Source organism: Ranitomeya imitator, chromosome 5 (assembly GCF_032444005.1).
Source record: "Ranitomeya imitator isolate aRanImi1 chromosome 5, aRanImi1.pri, whole genome shotgun sequence".
Classification (NCBI taxonomy): domain Eukaryota; kingdom Metazoa; phylum Chordata; class Amphibia; order Anura; family Dendrobatidae; genus Ranitomeya; species Ranitomeya imitator.
The window spans coordinates 610,848,559-610,873,326 of record NC_091286.1 but is presented as its reverse complement, the minus strand read 5'-3'; the positions used below and the strand labels follow the sequence as shown (position 1 = coordinate 610,873,326).

General features: G+C 42.6%; 1 protein-coding gene across 2 annotated transcripts in view; it reads left to right on the top strand.

The window, feature by feature from the left end:
- Window positions 1–24,768, top strand: part of LOC138638605 (ribonuclease H1-like) — a 49,524-nt gene that overhangs the window by 10,439 nt on the left and 14,317 nt on the right. For both annotated transcript variants that reach the window (XM_069728046.1, XM_069728047.1), the window contains exons 2-4: window positions 9,580–9,774; window positions 10,848–10,969; window positions 21,388–21,549. In XM_069728046.1, the coding sequence (XP_069584147.1) occupies window positions 9,641–9,774; window positions 10,848–10,969; window positions 21,388–21,549 (418 nt within the window). In that variant the 5' untranslated portion in view covers window positions 9,580–9,640. The remainder of the gene's footprint in view (window positions 1–9,579; window positions 9,775–10,847; window positions 10,970–21,387; window positions 21,550–24,768) is intronic.

The following is a 24,768-nucleotide window of genomic DNA, read 5'->3' as shown; positions in this document are numbered from 1 at the left end:
TCAACTTTGCAGCATTTGGCTGAATCTGGGCTGAAAGTATATCCCGGTACACTTCAGAATTCATCCGGCTACTCTTGTCTGCTCTTATGTCATCAATAAACACAAGTGACCCAGTGCCATTGAAAGCCATGCATGCCCATGCCATCACGTTGCCTCCACCATGTTTTACAGAGGATGTGGTGTGCCTTGGATCATGTGCCGTTCCCTTTCTTCTCCAAACTTTTTTCTTCCCATCATTCTGGTACAGGTTGATCTTTGTCTCATCTGTCCATAGAATACTTTTCCAGAACTGAGCTGGCTTCTTGAGGTGTTTTTCTGCAAATTTAACTCTGGCCTGTCTATTTTTGGTATTGATGAATGGTTTGCATCTAGATGTGAACCCTTTGTATTTACTGTCATGGAGTCTTCTCTTTACTGTTGACTTAGAGACAGATACACCTACTTCACTGAGAGTGTTCTGGACTTCAGTTGATGTTGTGAACGGGTTCTTCTTCACCAAATTAAGTATGCGGCGATCATCCACCACTGTTGTCATCCGTGGACACCCAGGCCTTTTTGAGTTCCCAAGCTCACCAGTCAATTCCTTTTTTCTCAGAATGTACCCAACTGTTGATTTTGCTACTCCAAGCATGTCTGCTATCTCTCTGATGGATTTTTTCTTTTTTTTCAGCCTCAGGATCTTCTGCTTCACCTCAATTGAGAGTTCCTTTGACCGCATGTTGTCTGCTCACAGCAACAGCTTCCAAATGCAAAACCACACATCTGGAATCCACCCCTGACCTTTTAACTACTTCATTGATTACAGGTTAACGAGGGAGACGCCTTCAGAGTTAATTGCAGCCCTTAGAGTCCATTGTCCAATTACATTTGGTCCCTTGAAAAAGAGGACGCTATGCATTACAGAGCTATGATTCCTAAACCCTTTCTCCGATTTGGATATGGAAACTATCATATTGCAGCTGGGAGTGTGCACTTTCAGCCCATATTATATAATATATATATATATATATATATCTATATATATATATATATCTCTATATATATATATATATCTGAACATGTTTTTGTAAACAGCTAAAATAACAAAACTTGTGTCACTGTCCAAATATTTCTGGCCCTAACTGTAGATTCAGGGGATGAGCCGGGAGCATTAACCCCCTCTGAGGCCTCAGATTTAGACTCTTCAGATGAGGAGTATGGCCACCCATATTTTCAGTCGGAGGACATTGGAAAGCTGCTCAAACTTGTCAGAACGACTTTGGGGGTAGAAACCCCTAAAGAACCACGGACAATCCAAGACACCATGTTTAGTAATTTGGAGGAAAAAAAAGCGGAAGTTTTTACCCTTCCATGATAATATCAAATTAATAAAACGTGAGTGGAAAAAGCCTAATAAAAAGATGTCCATCCCTCAGGCTTTAAAGCGCAAATACCCCTTTGATGAGGAAGTCTGTGAAAAGTGGGATAAGGCTCCTAAGCTAGATGCAGCCATCGCTAGCACCTCTAAAGGGGTTGCGTTACCATTTGAAGACATGGGAGCCCTGAGGGACCCCCTCGACAAGAAAGCAGATGCTTTTCTAAAGTCGGCTTGGGAGGCAGCGACATGGTCTTTTAAACCCGGGGTTGCGGCCACTTGCACGGCACGTGCTATGATCAAGTGGTTAGAGGAGTTAAGTGACCAAATCAAAAACAAATGCCCGAGAGAGAGACTTCTGGAAGCATTGCCCTCTCTACAAGGCGCCGCGAGATTCCTAGCAGACGCCTCTATAGATTCTGTTAGAAGTGCCGCACGTGCATGTGCGTTGTCCAATTCAGGAAGGAGAACATTATGGCTGAAAAATTGGACGGCTGACTTCCAATCAAAGGTCAAACTCTGTGGAGTACCCTGTGAAGGGCAATACCTTTTTGGCAAAGCTGTAGACGAAATCCTTGAAAAAGCGTCGGATAAAAAGAAGCGGTTTCCACCTCCTTTCTTTCCCAGGCGCCGATGGGATGCCACTCGTTCGTCCTTTCGTGGGTCTGGATATAGAGGGACCCGCGGTCGATCAGATGACAGGTCTAGTCGAGGCAGACCCTGGAGGGAGCGGAAAGAAAGGGGATTCCTTTTCAACAAACCTCCCCCCAAGCCTGATCTCAAAAGTCAGTGACGCCAGCATTCCGGTGGGGGCAAGACTCCGGCGGTTTGTCCATCACTGGGCAGCACTGCCGGCTTCTCAATGGATAACAAATTTGTTGTCAGAGGGTCTAAGGTTCAAGTTCTCCAACCTCCCACCAAATCGTGTAAAAATGACCCAGGTGGCGGGAAAAAATCAGGCCATATTAGAAAGAGAAATTCATCTCCTCATGCAAAAAGAGGTGTTAGTAAAAGTACCCCATCAAGAGATAGGGAAAGGGTTCTACAGCACTTTATTTCTAACGCCAAAACCAGACGGCTCGCTGAGAGTAATATTCAACCTAAAGGCCCTAAACCATTACATTCAAATAGACAAATTCAAGATGGAAACTTTGAAGACTGCAGTGAAAGTACTCGACCCAAACTGTTACATGGTAGTGATCGATCTTACAGATGCTTACAACCATGTGCCAATCGCTGTCCAACACCAACAATATCTAAGATTAGTGGTAAATCTGGCAAAAACCCCTGTCCATCTACAATATCAATGTCTTCCTTTTGGGGTAGCCATAGCGCCCTGTATCTTTACAAAAATTATTTCCGAAGTAGCATCTTTTGTCAGAAAAGAAGACATAATGTTGGTACCCTATTTGGACGATTTCTTGATAATAGCAAAAAACAAAGAAAGTTGCGAAAAAGCGGCCGCAAGAGTACTAGAGGTGCTGACCAGTTTAGGATGGATGATAAACCGGAAAAAATCAAGACTTGTCCCAACACAAACTCAAGAATTCCTCGGAATCGTGTTAGATTCAGTCAAGCAGGAGTGTGTCCTCCCACAGAGGAAAGTTCAATCTATTCAACAGAGAGTACAGTCATTCCAACTACAACAGACTATCTCTCTGAGGAATGCAATGTCGCTCTTAGGAGTCCTAACGGCAACAATTCCAGCAACGCGATGGGCACAAAGCCACACACGAGAGTTACAATGGCAGATACTAGCCGAACAAGAAAGAAATCCATACAATCTGAATCGGAAAATTCTTCTATCACCAAAGGTTCAAAACTCACTAGAGTGGTGGCTGAAAACAGAAAATCTAACCAACGCAGTGCCATGGTCAGTACGGGATCCAGTAGTCATTACTACCGATGCGAGTCCGTGGGGTTGGGGGGCACACTTAGAAGATCAGGTCCTACAGAGTCAATGGGAGAGCCCAATGACAACAGCGTCCTCCAATCTGAAGGAATTATCTGCGGTAAGGCTAGCGCTTCTTCATATAGGAGAAAGGATTCTAGGAAGACATGTGGTGGTGTTGTCCGACAACAACACAACGATAGCTTATATAAACCGCCAAGGGTGCACAAGATCAACATCCCTTATGGCAGAGGCCAAAGAACTTTTTATATGGGCCGAAAACAACCTTCTTTCACTAACCGGAACATACTTAAAAGGGTCAGAAAATCAAGTAGCCGACTACTTGAGCCGTCACACGTTACATCAGGGGGAGTGGTCCCTAAACCAGCGAGTATTTGGGAAAATATGTGCCAGCTGGGGCGTTCCAGACATAGACTTGTTCGCCACAAAAGAAAATCGGAAGGTGAAGAGGTTCTATTCTCTGAACTCGAGAGAACACCCGGAGGGGGTAGACGCGTTCCTTTATCGGTGGAACTTCCATCTAGCATACGCATTCCCCCCAATACCATTAATCCCGACAGTCCTCAGAAAAATTCGGGAAGACAAAGCACGAGTGATCCTCATAGCTCCTTTTTGGCCGAAAAGAGCATGGTTCACGTGGCTCAGGCGCATGTCTATCTCGGACCCGTGGATCTTTCCGGATGCCCCGGATCTCCTACACCAGGGGCCAGTTCAACATCCCCAAGTTCACAGGTTGCATCTCACCGCCTGGAACTTGAAAGGGGACTTCTGTTAGCAAAAGGATTCTCAAACCCTTTGGTGACCACATTGCTCGCTAGCAGGAAAAAGGTCACCTCAGACAAATACCAAAAAATCTGGCAAAAATTCCTAGATTTCTCGGGGCGACAATTGTCTAACTCGAGTCAACAAGTCCCGGTAAAAGAAATTCTTGAATTTCTCCAAAAAGGGTTGGAAAAAGGTCTGTCTACTAGCACCTTAAAGGTGCAAGTCTCTGCCCTGGGTGCACTGTTTGATCATAAACTTGCTGACCACCCTTGGGTCTATAAGTTCATTCGAGCCTCCGTTACTTCCAGACCCTCAAAATTATTACCTAAGGTAGCTCCCTGGGATTTGAATTTAGTTTTGAAGGCTCTAACCGTTTCCCCCTTTGAACCTCTTGATTCTATATCAATAAAATCCTTGACTCTAAAAACGGTTCTCCTAGTTGCCTTAACGTCAGCCCGCCGTACTTGTGAGTTGCAAGCTATGTCGGTGAACCCTCCTTACACTACTTTCCATGATGACAAAGTGGTTATTAAACCCGACCCTGCCTTTCTTCCGAAGGTTAACTCAAAATTTCATAGAGACCAGGAAATTATTCTGCCCTCTTTCTGTTCCCAACCAAAATCCCAGGGGGAGCAAACCTTCCATTGTCTCGATGTCAGACGCTGCCTCCTTCAATACTTAGAGGCCACAAAATCTTGGCGTCAGTCATCGGCCCTTTTTGTCTCCTTTCAGGGGACAAACAGGGGAAAAAAGGCCTCAAAGTCAACTATTGCACGGTGGTTGCGTACGGCTATTTCACTTTCATATTCTTTTTCTGGTCAAGTTCCCCCACAGGGTGTTACAGCTCACTCCACGCGTGCTATTGCCACTTCCTGGGCGGAAAGGGCAAACGCCTCGGTAGAACAGATTTGTAGAGCGGCAGTATGGTCCTCACCCTCTACCTTCTTCCGATATTATAGGTTAGACTTAGGTCTATCAGACTTGTCTTTTGGGAGAAAGGTGTTGTCTGCTGTCGTCCCACCCTAGGAATCTTCTATTTCTTCCTCTCACGTGCGGTGCTGTCATGGTGAAGGGAAAAATGATAATTACTTACGGGTAATTTGATTTTCCAGAACCATGACAGCGCCGCATTAATTCCCGCCCTATCTTGGTGATGGTTGTGTGATTCACAAAAAAAAAAAAACTTATTGTATATAAGTAAATGTATATATGCAAAACATGTGTGTAGACAGAAACTAACGAAAGATTATACAGGTGTAAATATGATACATAACTGTGTACTAACAAAGCGGTCATCTTCCATACTCTGGAAACAAACTGAGGAGAGAGGGGCCGCCCCATTCTTATATCTCTGCTACAGGTTTCCTGTTCCTGGGGGCGGATGCCATCTCTCACGTGCGGCGCTGTCATGGTTCTGGAAAATCAAATTACCCGTAAGTAATTATCACTTTCTCACCTTTCAGGTTACATTGGGGGCTTATCTACAGCATACCAGAATGCTGTAGATAAGCCCCTGATGCCGATGGGCTTAGCTCACCTTCAATTTTGGGGGTGACAGGTTCTCTTTAAGTCGCCAGTGTGACCCCGGCCTTAGTCGGATCATCTGGGGTAGTGCATTCCAGAAAACTGGCACAACACGAGAGAAGTCTTGGAGACGGAGGTGAGAGGTTCGGATTATGGAGGATGTTAGTGTTGGGTCAGTTGCGGAACAGAGGCACGAGTGGGGCGATGGACAGATGAGGGAGGAGATATAGGGTGGTGCAAAATTGTGGAGGGCTTTGTGGGTGACATATGAGTTTATATTCTGCAGTGAATGGGCAAACAATGTAATGACTGGCGGAAGGTGGAGGCATCGGGGAAGCGGTTGAACAAGCCTACGACCCTGAATTCCACATTCAGGATAGATTGGAGAGGAGAGAGTTTGGTTAGAGGGAGACCGATTAGTAAAGAGTTGCAGTAGTCCAGATGAGAATGAATAAGCGACGGTGAGAGTTTTAGCAGTTTAAAAGGTGAGAAAAGGTCGGATTCTGGAGATGTGCTTAAAATGCAGGCAACATCTGTGAGTGAGTGATCAGATGTAGGGAATGAAGGAAAGTTCTGCATTAAATATGACCCCAAGACAGCGGACATGCTGCTTGGGAGTTATAGTTGAACCCTCATTGGTAATTTCAGTGTCCGGTAGAGTTGGCTTAGTAGAGGGAGGAAACACAAGAAGTTCAGTTTTTGAGAGATTCTGCTTCAGATGAAGGACATGATGTTAGAGACAGATGATAAAATACCAATGATTACACTGGGGAACAATTTGATTAAAAAAATTTCTGTTGAGTTAGGTTTTTGAGCTGATTTATACTAAAATTGGCATGCTGATTCCAAAAATGTAGTCAGTTTTTTTTTCTAGCACGTCAAGTTTCTCCTCCACAACTTACCTGCCAGAGAAGCACAATTGCACTGACATCTGTAGTAAGACTTGTTATCTGATTACAATTCGACTCATATAGAGCTACGTGGCAACTTGTAAGGGTAGTCACAACTGAGACAGTGTGGTGAGAGGTGTGTGCAGCTCCCAATACGTCATAATTATCAATATCTTTACACAAAATTTATCATAGTAGGAATAAATAGGATTTGTGATAGCTTTACATTGGGCGCTTAGTTGTAATTTGTATATCTTTTATGATTTTTTTCTTTGTTAGTTTTCAAAGCTTGTAACTTTCCATCTCAGTGTTTTATTTACATATGTACATATTTCCTTTGTTTCAGATCATGTCTGCTCCTTCCTCTCGTCATAAATGCCTATTTGTACTATTTGAAAAAAAAAAAAAAAACACTTTTTAGGTACAGTAGTTTACATGTTTTTAAGAAGACAAAAATCCTATAGTTCAAAAACTTGATGTGATAGAGAAAAACTGAGATCATTTCTGGATTCAGCATCCAAAAATTACCGTAGTTAAGAACAGTTGTCTGACCTAACTCCTAAAAAATTGTGTTCCCCAGTGTTATTTGTCATTATGGTGGGGGTGATGTCAGGGGAAGAAGTGTATAATTAGGTGTTGTCAGTATAGAGCAGGGTGGATTTGATTTAAATCTAACTGATTTAAATCACGATTTAAATCACTAGTCAGTAAGGCTTGATTTAAATCAAAGTTTCTACCTAACTGAATTTGACTCTGCAGAGGTCCCAGCCTCTTCTTCACGGCAAAAATGTTACAACATGAACAGAGTTGAGAAAAAGACCTTAATCCTATTGTTCTACAAACCTATGAATACAGAATCAACCCCTTCAGTGCCAAGTCCAAGAAGTTAGACAATATGTTTCTGATTGTTTGGAGTGGAATAGATCTGCACAACACAAGAAGAATGTGAATCTAAGTGTGAGGAGGAGGAAGGGCAAGCAGACAAGAAAATGAAAGTGAAACTTTGAGCACAATACTGCAGCATAGCCACAGACAGACAAGTCTGGATCTGTTTGTGTGTACGATCTGAGGTTTATTACATTCTTTCCTTATAATGGCAGCAGGCCGTAAAAGAGACCCAGTTTGGGAATATTTTAATGAAGCTCATCTTCATCAACGCACTTCTCATGATGTTGCCTCATTCGCGCCACCAGGCCTTGCATCTTTGTTGCATCGTTTGCATTTTGCACGCATGCCTGCCTTACCGATAGGCGAAGGAGCTTCATTAAAATATTCCCAAATTGGCAATTGAATCAGAGGAAAGGATCTGGAGACTCCCCAAACTCTGCCTATAATGGCGATCAGAAAAAGGTGAAAACACATAAAATAGATTTGCAAAAGAAGGAATTGCATGCAAATAAACACCAAAAACTAAAAAAAAAAACAGGCTAATATTCAATAATGAATTGACCTTTTGTTTTTCTTTTGTCTGAGCTCAGCGGGAAGGGAACAGGGATGACAAATTATAATTTACATTTCAAGAGTGGTGCAAATTACTGCCGAAATGCTCTTGTATGACTTGAGTATATTTCGTGTACTGGCGTAGAAGTGAGAGATGACTCTCTAGATATTTTACTGCCGTGGAATTATCCCCTGGCATACAGAACGCCTGTCTTAATGAATCAGCGGGAAGGGAACAGGGATGACAAATTATAATTTACATTTCAAGAGTGGTGCAAATTACTGCCGAAATGCTCTTGTATGACTTGAGTATATTTCGTGTACTGGCGTAGAAGTGAGAGATGACTCTCTAGATATTTTACTGCCGTGGAATTATCCCCTGGCATACAGAACGCCTGTCTTAATGAATCAGCGGGAAGGGAACAGGGATGACAAATTATAATTTACATTTCAAGAGTGGTGCAAATTACTGCTGAAATGCTCTTGTATGACTTGAGTATATTTCGTGTACTGGCGTAGAAGTGAGAGATGACTCTCTAGATATTTTACTGCCGTGGAATTATCCCCTGGCATACAGAACGCCTGTCTTAATGAATCAGCGGGAAGGGAACAGGGATGACAAATTATAATTTACATTTCAAGAGTGGTGCAAATTACTGCCGAAATGCTCTTGTATGACTTGAGTATATTTCGTGTACTGGCGTAGAAGTGAGAGATGACTCTCTAGATATTTTACTGCCGTGGAATTATCCCCTGGCATACAGAACGCCTGTCTTAATGAATCGCCCCAGAGTCCGTGTGACGTCGCTTCTGCCATGGCTGACATCTTGCGCATGTGCTGCTCTCTTTTTTTTTGGGGGGGAGGGGGGGCATTAGCTAGGAGGGGCTTGCCCAACTTGCGCAAAATTTAGCCAGAGGTAACGATGACATCTCACAGCAGAGACTCAGTATCCAATGTCAGTCAAGTGCAGGAAGGTGGCGCCACCTACGGAGAAGTGAAGGACGATGAAGCGGTCAGTGACTTGGAGAATAGCAGTAGATGGTCGGCCATGACATCCTATCTTCTGTAGGATCGAACAGCCCACATGGTGCTGGGGTTATCATGTTTAATATGTCGCTATATGGAGAAGCTGAGCTTTCCTTTTGTATTGAGAGGCAGCTGTCGACCAGTCGAGTATTCAGCCGGCAGCTGTGTCCTTTATGCTACCCCAATACATGTTACATTTTTGGCCAATGGCCAGGGTTTGGCCTCCCTGAATGTATACGGCCACTTTTAAGTTGACACTACTATTGTGCCTTTATTCAAATACTGGTATAATTAAAAAAAAAAAATTCTCAGGATAGGTGATCACTTTGATCCCACCAATCGCCAACTTTGGGCATTTTCGTCTGCCATCTGAATAAAGCAGAAGTGCCTTTGTTGGTCCACCACCCATTCATGAAGGGAACTGCCAAACATTGCTTAGTGATCCCCGGAAGACCCATAGAGAGTGAATGGAGTGGCAGATTAACATGCGTACAGTAGTGCCCCATTCTTGCGATCGGTGGGGGTCTCGGTGGCCAGACCACCACTGTTCTAGAACTCTTCTGTCTTATGGGTGGGTAATCGCTTCTTGTTTCCAGAATCCCCCTTTCAGTATCGTACACTGAGACTGTATAGTGAACTTGTGATGATGATTATCTTCGCTCTGCAGGATGTGCGGTGTTCGTGTGCCCCCTAGCACGGCTGGTACAGCATAGCCTCTTCAGTAGGACATGTTCAAGATCTCGACAGGCATCTTATCTTCAGCTCATCTGCTGTGTACGGCGTTATCTCGTGCCCAGAGTTCAGTCGCCAGAATGTTTTATGCTGTGCGGAAAGGACGCAGTCCCGGAGTCTACAAGACCTGGTAAGAAAATAGCCCACTCTGCTCCCCGGGCTATCTAATACAATGAAGTCACAGATGCCTGGTCGACCCCATTACAAGTCAGTGGGGTCTACTAGGCGTTGCTGGTATCCGTCATGCGGTGGATCTGTCCCTGCCATGAAATCGTTACTCATATGGAGCATGCTAACATTGATGTGAGCCCGGCTTCTGTGGTACTTGGCTGGTTCTGGCTACATCGTTTATGGCATTTTCACACAATGTGTTGTCTTGCTGCCATTTTCCAAAAACATGGCTATGTTATTGGAAAATTGCACCAAAAAATGTGATCACGACCTTAAAGTGATCCCACTGGTAGAGTATGAATATGTAAATATATAGAGAGCCTTGTAATATAAATTCCATGGGGAAATTGACATCCCCGCCATAAGATGTGCAGCCATCAGGCGTCATCAGCCAGAAGCCGCCTGCTCTCTACTATATGCAGGTGTAGAAACTTCCTCAGCCACTGTTACAGGAGTAGTCACCTTACAGGAATTCGGTCTCCTGGGCACTGTTTGGTATAAAACAAACCATGCTACACTTACCGTCCCCGGGTCCACTGATGAGTCTCTGCTCTTGCTGCTGGTGTTGGTCATTGCCTTCGGTGCTGACATCATATCACTAGTGTGGCAGTCGATCTGTGATCTCGGTGCCTCTGAGAAGGGCGCTCATGGGCAGATCCACTGAGCTCATTGATTGGCTGCAGCGTTATCAACATGACGTCCATGCCGCAGACACTGGGAGCAGGGTCAGCGACTCGGTGATGTACCCAGGGGTATAGCTCGGCTTTTGTTTTATACCAAACAGCAACTGGGGACTAATATTTCCCTAAAAAAGATTAAATTTGTCTTGAGCAACTTGGTAAATAGTAGACCTAGGAGGAGGGATGTGCAGCTGCAGATTCTCCCCCTCAGTGTATGGGTATAGACGCACCAGGCGTACGTGCTGGTATGCATTTGGCTCAATCATAAGTGTTAATAATCGCCGCACGATACTGATGTTAATGTGCAAAATTGTGCAACTGTTTTTTGTTTTGTTTTTTCTCCCACCTGTAGGGCAGAATGTAAAGAACAAGTAGATCGGTTTCCAGCGGCAAGGTACAAGAAGTTTGCTTCAGAGGAAGAGGCCTGGAAATTTGTAGGGGATAACCCAAAAGTTTCCTCAAGTCTTACAGAAAGTGAGAAAAAGTCTGTGATACTTTGGAAATTGTATCATCTTCTTCTTTTTCTTCACCAGTATGTTTTGTTTTTTGGTTATAGACTTTCGAGTCCCTATCATTGCATGTATTTCCGGCAGTGTATGCCCCAGATTACCATGATTATTGGTTTACTATAAAATGTGGCTCTGAGCTGCATAGAAATAATCAGTGGGATTATTATGTTATGTTGTAAAAAAATCACAGTAATAAGCACGTGCTTGTCAAAAGATGGAAAAAAAACAGGGTATTTAGTTGATACGTTTTTTTGCAAAAAAATGTATACTAAGCTGCTCCACCAATCGTCAAGGGATACCATCCTGCATGTCCACATGGATATTCCTTCTCTGAACCCTGCTTATACAGGTACTATAGAGGATCAGGTTTTAAATACATCAGATAGGGATTATATACGTTAGTTTACCAAAAAAACAACGGCCAAAAACAGTATATAGCTCTATCACATTATATCCAATATAATGCCCAAAAACAAAAAAGTGAGTTAATGTAGTATCTTTATTAATCCAAATGATGACTATAAAACCAAGTAACAGAAGAAAAATCAGCAGGGTAAGTGACACCAATGTGCTATGCTCAGTAAAGCCCAATACAAATGTAAGGGGTATACATATATTATACATTCAAAACGGATAATACATAAAAAGGGCAATGGGCGCCCCCCGAGAAAGCATTGATGGCGAAACGCGCGTCGGGGCCTTTTCTATGCTCTGCATTTAGGTTGGTATTTCTTATTCATTGTTTATCATCTAACGGTATACCCATTGTGGTTGTTGGGGACTCCTTGTTTATACTATGCACTATGTGGGCACGTATGGTTTGGTTCTGGATATTAGACATACTGATTGATGTTTATTATTAATGACTGCACATATTGCATGTCAATTCAGGACGCCACATATAACCACTGTGTATTCTGCTAAATATGTCTCCCATTTCCCTTTTTATGGATTATCCGTTTTGAATGTATAATATATGTATACCCCCTTACATTTGTATTGGACTTTACTGAGCATAGCACATTGGTGTCCATTACCCTGCTGATTTTTTTCTTCTGTTACTTGCTTTTATAGTCATCATTTGGATTAATAAAGATACTACATTTTAATATATTTTGCTCTGTGACTCACTTTTTTGTTTTTGGGTATTATATACATTAGATAGGACTGCTCTATAAGGGTATACCTTGACGATTGGTGGAGCAGCTTAGTATACATTTTTTTGCAAAAAAACGTATCAACTAAATACCCTGTTTTTTTTCCATCTTTTGACAAGCACTTATTACTATATAAACCTGATCATCTGTATAGTACCTGTATAAGCAGGGTTCAGAGAAGGAATATCCATGTAGACTTTCGAGTCCCTATCATTGCATGTATTTCCGGCAGTGTATGCCCCAGATTATCTTGATTATTAGTTTACTATAAAATGTGGCTCTCAGCTGCATAGAAATAATCTGTGGGAATGCAGGGGGGAAATGAGAACGGGAACTTGGGGAATCTTTGTCTCGGTCGGAGTGGGAGGAAGGATTTCTAGGATTTACATTTAAATTATCAATGACTTGTCCTGCCCAGGAAAAAAAAACTATAAAATTATTACAAGATGGTATTGTTATCCCTCAAAATTGCATGTTATCTTTCCATCTGTTCCTGGCACATGTTGGCGATGTAGAAGAGATAGCGGTAATATGATAAATATATAGTGGGATTGCAGTAGAATCAAGCCATGCTTTGAAAAGGAGTTTGGAGTCCAGTCCTAAGGCTATGTGCACACGTTGCGGATTTTGCTGCGGATTCGCAGCAGCTTTCCATGCTTTTACAGTACAATGTAAACCTATGGATCCGCAATCCGCAGTGCCCATGCTGCAGAAAAAAACGCGCGGAAATACTGCGGGTTACTTTCCGCAGCATGTCAATTCTTTGTGCGGATTCTGCAGCAGTTTACGCCTGCTCCATAATAGGAATCCGTAGGTGTAAAACTGCAGGTGGAATCCGCACAAAATCCGCGGTAAATCCGCAGTTAAAACGCAGTGCCTTTTACCTGCGGATTTCTAAAATCCACTATGGAAAAATCCGCAGAGCACCTTTCTACGTGTGCACATACCCTTAGATTGCTCTTCTTTATATTTTTCCCTCCTCAGTTGGTTCCCAAAGGAAAGCTAGTCTCCGATTTTATTTAACTGCGCAGTCAGTGATTCCAAGACATTGGAAAACAACCCACACTCCCCTAATGTCGGAATGGTTTGCCGAGATGGTTCATGTTTGTAGGATGGAAGAACTCGTAGCCGATGGCTCTGGACGCGGTGATAGATTTAGGAGATTGTGGAGGGACTGGATCCTGCTTCAGGACTCAGAGGATTTTCATAGACTATTCCAATAGAAAGGTCGCTCTCTCGTGAAGTGTTTGAGTTGTTGCTGTGTGCTTACCTCAAGATTGTCGCCTCATTTCCCTCATCTTTCCCTCCCTCCTTTTTCCATACCCCTTCTCCCTGTTACCCCCCCCCCCCATACTTTTCATCCCTCTTCTCCCTCCCACTCTCCCTGGAAAAAAAAATGATTTATTTATTTTTTCTCTTCTTTCCCTATTTCTCTTTTTAACCTGTATTGGAATTTTCAAAATAACTTTTCATTTGCTGACATTAATCCCTTTCTGACATTAGATGTACTATCCCGTTGAGGTGGGGTGGGCCCGTGTGACCACCGACGGGATAGTACGTCATTATGCGATCAGCCGCGCTCACGGGGTCACGGACCGCCCCTGGCACATAAACCCCCGGCACACTGCGATCAAACATGATCGCAGTGTTCCGGCGGTATAGGGAAGCATCGCTAAGGGAGGGGGCTCCCTGCGGGCTTCCCTGAGACCCCCGTAGCAACACGATGTGATCGCGTTGCTCCGAGGGTCTCCTACCTCCTTCCTCCCTGCAGCAGGCCTGGATCCAAAATGGCTGCGGCATCTGGGTCCTGCAGGGAGGTGGCTTCACAGCACCTGCTCAGAGCAGGCGCCGGGAAGCCTCCAGGAGTGCACGTCAGATCGCTGATCTGACACAGTGCACTGCAAAGTGTCAGATCAGCGATCTTACACTATAATAATGTTATAGTGTAAAAAAAATATATCTACTACATAAAGCTGTATGTATGTGTGTGTGTATGTCCGGGATTGGCATCTGCACCGTTGCAGCTACAGCCACAAAATTTTGCACAGTCACACGTCTGGACCCCGAGAGCGTCATAGGCTATATTGTGAGGCGAAATTTTAACCCCGCGCGTTCCAATTCACCAAACAATTTTGCCCCTATCTACATAATGGGGAAAAAAGTGAAAGGAAAAGTGTTGGAGGCGTCGTAGCTACAGAAACAAAATTTTGCACAGTCACACGTCTGGACCCTGAGAGCGTCATAGGCTACGTTGTGAGGTGAAATTTTAACCCCGCGCTTTCCAATTCACCAAACAATTTTGCCCCTATCTACATAATGGGAAAAAATGAAAGGAAAAGTGTAGGAGGCAAATTGACAGCTGCCAGATGTGAACAAGGGGGACTTAAAGAATGAGAGCGATGGCGCCAAAGAGTATATACCGTACAGTTGCTAAGGTGGGGCCTCGACATGGGATGCTCACCACACACGGGGATATGAACACACACAAAATGCGCCACACACTACCACGTGCTTGAACACATATTACCCTCAGCACACATTTCACCACAAATACACCAACCTCGCCACATAAAAGTCAAAACACAAAAGTCGCAACTCAAAACTCGCCACGCGCAGAACTCGCCACATGCAAAAACTAGGCTCTTGCAAAACTCGCCACAAGTGCAAAATTCTCCTCATGAAAAACTCGCCACACGCAAAACTTGCACACGCGGAAAAATTGCCACATGCACAAAAGTTGCAACACATGCAAAAGTTGCCTCACACAAAACTTGCACATACTCAAAAGGCACCACACATAATACTCGCAACGCGCAAAACTCGCCATGCGCAAAACTTGCTGCACACAACTTGCTACACTAACCTGTCACATGCAACTCGACACACAAAAAGTTGCTACACGCATGTTGCTACACAGAACTCAACACACACAACTTGACAAACGAAACTCGCCCTAAAACACACACAAGTCTGGTATTATCCTTCAAAAATAAAAATCTGATTAATAAGCAGACAAACTACAACAATTGCACCATATAGGAAATACGGCAGCTGTCAGTCACATGACCTGTCTATTATGTGTATGTGTGAGCTAATATATACTGCCAGGGGGAGGGCTTCCTGTTGGCTGGGGATTTATCAGGCTGCCAATTTAGCTTACAAATACTGAGGTAAAAATACTGAGCAAATAACGTGTGAACGAGGTCTAATACAGGAGGAGATGACACACAGGTATATACTATATACAGGGGAGATGACACACAGATATATACTATATACAGGAGAGATGACACACAGGTATATACTATATAGAGGAGATGACATAGGTACATATATATACAGGAGGAGATGACATACAGGTATATACTATATACAGGAGGAGATGACATACAGGTATATGCTATATATAGAAGATGACATGCAGGTATATACTATATGCAGGAGGAGATGACACTCAGATATATACTATATACAGGGGAGATGACACACAGGTATATACTATATACAGGAGGAGATGACATACAGGTATATGCTATATATAGAAGATGACATGCAGGTATATACTATATGCAGGAGGAGATGACACTCAGATATATACTATATACAGGGGAGATGACACACAGGTATATACTATATACAGGAGGAGATGACATACAGGTATATGCTATATATAGAAGATGACATGCAGGTATATACTATATGCAGGAGGAGATGACACTCAGATATATACTATATACAGGGGAGATGACACACAGGTATATACTATATACAGGAGGGGATGACATACAGGTATATACTATATATAGAAGGAGATGACATTCAGGTATATACTATATATAGGGGAGATGACACACAGCAGGTATATACTATATACAGGGGAGATGACATACAGGTATATACTATATACAGGAGATGACATACAGATGTATACTATATATAAGGGAGATGACAAACCTGTATTGTTATGGCTGGCAATCAGGCAACACAGCGTGCAGTAATCAGCGCACATACAGAGATCTGACAATAACCAAAAACAATAGGACGAGCTCTGAGACGTGGAATCTCTGTAGACTGCAGTACCTGATCTATCCTCACACAACTATAAGCAGCAGTGGATTGCGCCTATCACTACCTATGCAACTCGGCACTGCCTGAGGAGCTGACTAGCCTGAAGATAGAAATACAAGCCTGACTTACCTCAGAGAAATACCCCAAAGGAATAGGCAGCCCCCCACATATAATGACTGTTAGCAAGATGAAAAGACAAACGTAGGAATGAAATAGATTCAGCAAAGTGAGGCCCGATATTCTAGACAGAGCGAGGATAGCAAAGAGAACTATGCAGTCTACAAAAAACCCTAAAAACGAAAACCACGCAAAGGGGCAAAAAGACCCACCGTGCCGAACTAACAGCACGGCGGTGCACCCCTTTGCTTCTCAGAGCTTCCAGCAAAAGTTAATAGCAAGCTGGACAGAAAAAACAGAAAACAAACTAGAAGCACTTATCTAGCAGAGCAGCAGGCCCAAGGAAAGATGCAGTAGCTCAGATCCAACACTGGAACATTGACAAGGAGCAAGGAAGACAGACTCAGGTGGAGCTAAATAGCAAGGCAGCCAACGAGCTCACCAAAACACCTGAGGGAGGAAGCCCAGAGACTGCAATACCACTTGTGACCACAGAAGTGAATTCAGCCACAGAATTCACAACAATGTATATACTGAGGTGTGAGGTGAAAATGAAAAGGTGTGAGTGCAAAATGAGAGGAGTGAGGAAAAATAGTGGAGTGATCAGAAAATGACAGATGTGAGGTTGAAATGACAAGTGTTAGGGGGGAATGAGAGGAGTGAGGGAGAAAATGAGAGATGTGATTGGGAAAATGAGAGGCGTGATGGGAAAATAAGAGAAGTGAGGTGCTATAACTAACCACAGATATTTACTATGCCCAGGCAACGCCGGGCTCTTCAGCTAGTATATATATATATATACATGTGTAAAAAAAATAAATATATATATATATATATATATATATATATAATTTTTTTATTTATTTTTTTTTTCCATTATCTAAATTAAAAAAGTAAAAGTACACATTTAGTATCGCTGCGTCCGTAACGACCTGACCTATAAAACTGTCCCACTAGTTGACCCCTTCAGTGAACACCGTAAAAAAAGGGACAAAAAGCGCTTTATTATCATACCGCCAAAAAAGAGTGGAATATCACGCGATCAAAAAGACAGCTATAAATAACCATGGTACCGCTGAAAACATCATCTTGTCCTGCAAAAAACGAGCAGCCATACAGCATTATCAGCAAAAAAATAAAAAAGTTATAGTCCTGAGAATAAAGCGATGCAAAAATAATTATTTCTATAAAATAGTTTTTATCGTATAAAAGCGCCAAAACATAAAAAATGATATAAATGAGGTATCGCTGTAATCGTACTGACCCAAAGAATAAAACTGCTTTATCCATTTTACCAAACGCGGAATGGTATAAACGCCTCCCCCAAATGAAATTCATGAATAGCTGGTTTTTGGTCATTCTGCCTCACAAAAATCGGAATAAAAAGTGATCAAAAAATGTCACGTGCCCGAAAATGTTACCAATAAAAACGTCAACTCGTCCCGCAAAAAACAAGACCTCACATGACTCTGTGGACCAAAATATAGAAAAATTATAGCTCTCAAAATGTGATAACGCAAAAAATATTTTTTGCAATAAAAAGCATCTTTGTGTGTGACAGCTGCCAGTCATAAAAATCCGCTAAAAAACCCGCTATAAAAGTTAATCAAACCCCCCTTCATCACCCCCTTAGTTAGGGGAAAAATAAAAAAAAATGTATTTATTTCCATTTTCCCGTTAGGGCTAGGGTTGGGGTTAGGGTTGGGGCTAAAGTTAGGGTTTGGATTACATTTACTGTCGGGAATAGGGTTGGGATTAGGGTTAGGCGTGTGTCAAGGTTAGGGTTACCGTTGGGATTAGGGTTAGGGGTGTGTTTGGATTAGGGTTTCAGTTATAATTGGGGAGTTTCCACTGTTTAGGCACATCAGGGGCTCTCCAAACGCGGCATGACGTCCGATCTCCATTCCAGCCAATTCTGCGTTGAAAAAGTAAAACAGTGCTCCTTCCCTTCCGAGCTCTCCCGTGTGCCCAAACAGGGGTTTACCCCAACATATGGGGTATCAGCGTACTCAGGACAAATTGTGCAACAACTTTTGGGGTCCATTTTCTCCTGTTACCCTTGGTAAAATAAAATAAATTGGAGCTGAAGTAAATTTTTTGTGAAAAAAAAGTTAAATGTTTGCTCCAAATGTAAAACACAAAATGCAGATATATATCATCATCTTTGGATCTGTTCAGAGATTCAGGAGGTGTGGAGCATCGTACATAATGAGATGCAGGGATTGTGTGGGATTAGCTTTCCACTCACACCACAGTGGGCTATTTTTAACATCTTAAGGTACCTTCACACATAACGATTTCGTTAACGATATCGTTGCTTTTTATGATGTACCAACGATATCGTTAACGAAATCGTTATGCGTGACAGCGACCAACAATCAGGCTCTTGCTGGGAGATCGTTGATCGCTGGGGAAAGTCCAGAACTTTATTTCGTCGCTGGATCTCCCGCTGACATCGCTGAATCGGCGTGTGTGATGCCGATCCAGCGATGTCTTCACTGGTAACCAGGGTAAACATCGGGTTACTAAGCGCAGGGCCGCTCTTAGTAACCCGATGTTTACCCTGGTTACCATTGTAAATGTAAAAAAAAAAACACTACATACTTACATTCCGGTGTCTGGTCACATCCCTCGCCTTCAGCTTCCTGCACTGACTGTGAGCGCCGGCCGGCCGTAAAGCAAAGCACAGCGGTGATGTCACCGCTGTGCTTTATGGCCGGCGCTCAGTCAGTGCGGGAAGCTGAAGGCGAGGGACGTGACCAGACACCGGAATGTAAGTATGTTGTGTTTTTTTTTTTTTTTACATTTACAATGGTAACCAGGGTAAACATCGGGTTACTAAGAGCGGCCCTGCGCTTAGTAACCCGATGTTTACCCTGGTTACCTGGGGACCTCGGCATCGTTGGTCGCTGGAGAGCTGTCTGTGTGACAGCTCTCCAGCGACCAAACAGCGACGCTGCAGCGATTGACATCGTTGTCTATATCGCTGCAGCGTCGCTTAATGTGACTGTACCTTTAGAAGAAACCCAACATAAACTACCTAAACATATTAAGGCTACTTTCACGATCTGGGCTTTGGCAACCAGAAAAAGTATATTACAACACTGGTTGAGTCCGGTGGTTCCACCACAGTCTCTTATACAGGCTAAGATTATGTTCCTCTTCAAAATGGAGTGGATATATGCATTGACCAGCAAAGAAAGGTTGTCCAGTAAATTTCTAAGTACATGGTCTTGATTTATTCCGTCTGTCCCATTGGGGGTTAAGGAAAAGCTACGACCTCACTTTGAAAATACCCAATGGTATCTAATGCAGCAAATAGGTGGTCACACACAAATTCCATAACACAACTCAAATATTTGGTACACGCAGAGAAGGGTTGGGGAGGGTTAGGGTTGTGGGGACTGATTATCGCTACGTGATAAGTCTAACTATATTGTTTATATGCCTTGTTATCTTTAAATTAATAAAAAGAATTAAAAAAAGTTAAATGTTCATTTTTATTTAAACATTCCAAAAATTCCTGTGAAACACCTGAAGGGTTAATAAACTTATTGAATGTGGTTTTGAGCACCTTGAGGGGTGCAGTTTTTAAAATGGTGTCACACTTGGTTATTTTCTATCATATAGACCCCTCAAAATGACTTCAAATGAGATGTGGTCCCTAAAAAAAAAAATGGTGTTGTAAAAATGAGAAATTGCTGGTCAACTTTTAACCCTTATAACTCCCTAACAACAAAAATAATTTTGGTTCCAAAATTGTGCTGATGTAAAGTAGACATGTGGGAAATGTTACTTATTAAGTATTTTGTGTGACATATCTCTGTGATTTAATTGCATAAAAATTCAAAGTTGGAAAATTGCGAAATTTTCAAAATTTTCACTAAATTTCCATTTTTTTTCACAAATAAGCGCAGGTAATATCAAAGAAATGTTACCATTGTCACAAAGTACAATATGTCACGAGAAAACAGTGTAAGAATCGCCAAGATCCGTTGAAGCGTTCCAGAGTTATAACCTCATAAAGGGACAGTGGTCAGAATTGTAAAAATTGGCCCGGTCATTAACGTGCAAACCACCCTTGGGGGTAAAGGGGTGAACATTTAGGTAGTTTCTTTTTTGCAGCCACAATATGGAGCGACCTGTTTATATTTCCTGTGTGACTTGTTTGATCATAATATACTTGGTCGTATGGTATGTCTTTTTTTTTTTTGTATTTTGAAAATTAATTTAAAAAAATTGAACATAGAAATAATCTGTGTACTGAAGACAGGTCAGGTAAGAACTGGGCTTGTACGTAGGGGTTTGATAATTAATGCTTTATAAAGAAGTCCTGTCAACAGATTAAAAGTGGACCGTTTTTGTTCTTGTCTTATTCCTGCTGCTTCCCTAAGAATTCAGATTTTTCTTTTTCTAAAAAATCATCCTTGTGGTTTCAGAAATGTTCTTTACTAACGGGGTGTGCTGATTATTACCCGGAGGGCCATGCCCACTTGGTAAAGAGCATAAAATAAAAGAGGTCCATATCTCTGGAACCGTATGATTTTTAGGAAAACAAAAATTTGAATACTCTTGGGAGGAGCAGGAATAAGAGGGGCAAAAGCTACCAACTTTTGACATGACTATAGTGTTTTTATTTATTTTATTTTATTTTTTTTTTTACATCTACTAAATATACTTGTAACTCTGGTTACTAGAGTTCAGCGAAAAGGTTTTCAGGAACCTGCAAACCTCCTACCTGGGGCATCCCCATTTGTTTTCTTGTGATCGGCTCTCACACTTGTGCTGTGCTGCAACATAACGAGGACATGCTAATCAGAAAAGGCTGCAAGTAGTAGGTTGGTAGGATTCCGGTCCAGTGGCCAAGGACTGCTAACATCCCTGCCGGACCAAGATCCTGCAAAACACTTTATATTTTTTAACTCCTTTCTGACCTCAGATGGGATAGTACGTCCGAGGTCGGATCCCCGCTTTCATGTGTTTTTATGTAGTGAACATCACAATATCTTCTCAGTGTAAGACATTTTATGTTCTTTTTCAGGTAATTCAAAAGACCCAAGTTCTTCAAATGTAAAGCCTTCATACAGTAGCAAAAGACCACTTCCATGTACAATATCTACAGAGTCCTCGGCTCCTAAGCGAACCAAGCTCATAGACATCAACTCGCTGCCGCCGTTACCTGGGCAATCCTTCAGCCAGATGGGTATGATGGCCGGCATTATTTTCTGAAAAACAATTATTTATATTGCTCTAAGACAGAAAAATATGACTTTTCAAAGATTTATTCCAGGGCTTGTAAATAGGATTTCCTCTGTTGCTGCTTCCCTGTTTACAGTCCTCATACATGGTAGTGTTACATGCCGGCCGTGGTGTCACCCATAGTGACATTATTAGGGATAATTCTATTCCAGTTTCTCAAAATTTCCATTCTCCAGAATGCTGCAGCTTCCATTTTGATGAATCATACAGGGCCGACAACAGGTTTAAATAAAAAAAATAAAAATAAAAAAATAACCTTTCCTCACTATTCCTTGTCCTGCCATTGGGTCCTCCACACGTCGCTTAACATTCAGAGATGTCAGAGGCCTCTGTGCAGAAAGATCTAGCAAAGAGTAAGGCAGGCCAACGAGGTCTGTGTGTGACAGGCGAAAAGAGGGTGCGAAGCACCAGATGGCGGGCGGGGAGTTATTGATGTCTAATATCTCCAATGTTTATTAATAATAAACCATTTGCATCAAATAACTTTGATGCAAATCAAATTTCCCTGTGAAATCCATGTGATTTGATGAATTGGAATCATAGCAGATTTGCTCATCTCTGGACACTACGTCCCTTGTATGCTATATCATAACTAAAAGCATCAGCGGAGATTAAAGATGTGAGCGTGTAAGGGAGATGGTCAAGAATTTGATAATTCTATAACTGTTTTCTCATCATCCATGACAGCATTTGTAAGAGAGCAATCCTCCCGATCAATGGACAAGCAAAAAACATTAAATACAGCTCCCACTTCCAACCTTCAGTGGTTTCCTGTCCTTTTAAGCATAGAAGCCTCTAGAGAACAGCCAGAGCATCCGTGAATTGTAGAACATCCTAAAGATATTCTGAAGCGACCTCTACAAACAAATTGGGCCCTGGGTTATTATCAGCTTGGAGAAACCTAAAGATCATTTCTCCAGTACGCCTCCTTGTTGGGCCTTGTGACCCGCTTCAGCGTGGCCATGTGGCTTGCTTAGCCGGCTTTCTCATGGTTTGGTTGATCCAGCTGCTTTGTAGAAGAGATAACCGGTCCTAATATATGAGCTGAGTCGTGAACTATGTAGACATATATCTGTGCACGTAGTGTAATATGACTGCTATATGCTATACTGGGACTATACACCTCAGACGGTCTATACAGGAGAATGTGACTGGTAGAACATCTGATGACCGTGTGCACAATGTGACCTACTATACAGGATGATGTGACTGGTGTGTGACGTTCTGCAGCCATTGAGTAATATGCTGTAGGAGCAGACAATATGTCATTGTCACACAAAGAACAATATATCCGGATGATATTTGACTGGTCATAGTAGAATACGTCACACATGATCTTGTGTATACTGTGCAGTTCATGTTGTTGTGTAGGAGTCTGTATTGTCTATGGTGCCTCAGACCAGGCAATACAGAGATGATCCGCATCCTGCCGCCTCCTCGCGGTGTCTGTCTCCCACCGCAGCGCTGTCACACTGGATGCTTCCTCCACACGCTGCTGTGACTTCCACTGGGCGCTGATGTTAACGCCACCTTTAAGAGGTTGAGCTAAACATAATTTTCAATTCTGATCAAAATCATAGAGAAGGACCTGTTCTCTCTTCTGCAAAGCAAGTGGATCCACCAAACCACGAGAAAGCCGGCTAACCAAGCCACATGGCCAAGAGTGCAGCACAAGGCCCAAAAAGGAGGCATAGTGGAGGCAGGATATCTAGATTTTTTCCAAACTGATATTAATGTCCCAGAGCCCAATTGGTCCAGTAATTGGTGCAATTAGTTGCTAGAGGTTGCTTTAGTATTATAAAGGGAACACTAAAATCCCACATCCTAGATATCACTGAATGAAATATTTCAGTTGCAGATCTTTATTCATTACATAGTGGAATGCATTAAGAGCAATAAAACATAACATAAACATGATCAAAATGAATATCCCATGGATGGCTTAAGAAAAACAAAATTAAGACTTTAGAGTGGCCTAGTTAAAATCCTGATCTTAATCCAATTGAGATGCTGTGGCATGACCATTAAAAAGGCAGTTCATGGTCAGAAACCCTCCAATGTGGCTGAATTACAATTCTGCACAGATGAGCGAGGCGAAGTTCCTCCAGAGCGTTATAAAAGACTCATTGTCAGTTATCACAAACTCTTGATTGCAGTTGTTGCTGCTAATGGTGGCCTAACAAGTTATTAGATTTGGGGGCAATCACTTTTTCACACAGGGCCCTGTAGGTTTGGATTTCTTTATCCCTTAATAATAAAGTCCATCTTTTAAAAACTGCATTTTGTTGTTGTCGCTGTTATTGGCAGTAGTCCCATCAAGCCGACATCAGTGACCAGAGGTATACTTTTTTGACAGCTTGAGAACCGCGGCTGTCTGACCGGCGATTAATGATTTTACCGCCGATCAGAAGCAGTGTTTGCTGTGATGCCATGCACATGACAAACACCTGGTGTTTGGGCAGCCAAACCCGAACAGTAGCACGGACTTCCTGGTGAAGTCAGGGTTTGGTGTCCGTGCCTGAACAGTAGGTGTTCAGTACGGATGTAGAGCTTTACTGTTCATGTTCGCCCATCTCTAGTCATGACAACCCATCAGCGTCCCACAATCACGTTATGGATGCGACGATAGGAATGGAATAAGCGCCCTCCTGAATGGTGCATGTTAAATGACTGTCGGAGATCGACAGCTGTATTTAACAGGCTACTTTGGGGGACTGAAGGTTGTGCCCCTAGAGGGACCCACCTAATTGAGAATACTGAAGAGCAGTGAAGATCTTCTGCACCCCCCCCCCCCCGCCCCCCCCCCCCCCACCTTTTTAATTTTCACCCATTTTGTTCATCAAAAGTTTAGCAGGGAGTGGAGTTAGAATAAAATCCCTTAGGTACACTGCAGAGTACTGTTCTTTTTAGTCTCTAAATCTAGTTTGGCGTACCTGGGTGTACAATCTACACTCTGGTATTGAATTCGCTGGTTTTTTTTTTGAACCCACATTGGGTTGTTCTCTAATTTGTAACTTGTCATAATTTGAATTCTGATGCCTTGTTTGATCATAAGTGTGTCAACAATGATTGAATCAGTGATTTTGCATAAATTTTGGCAAGGTGCAGTTGTTGGGTCTCTTGCCCCCACTTGTAACCTTACTCTGGGCGCGGTTTGGCTCAC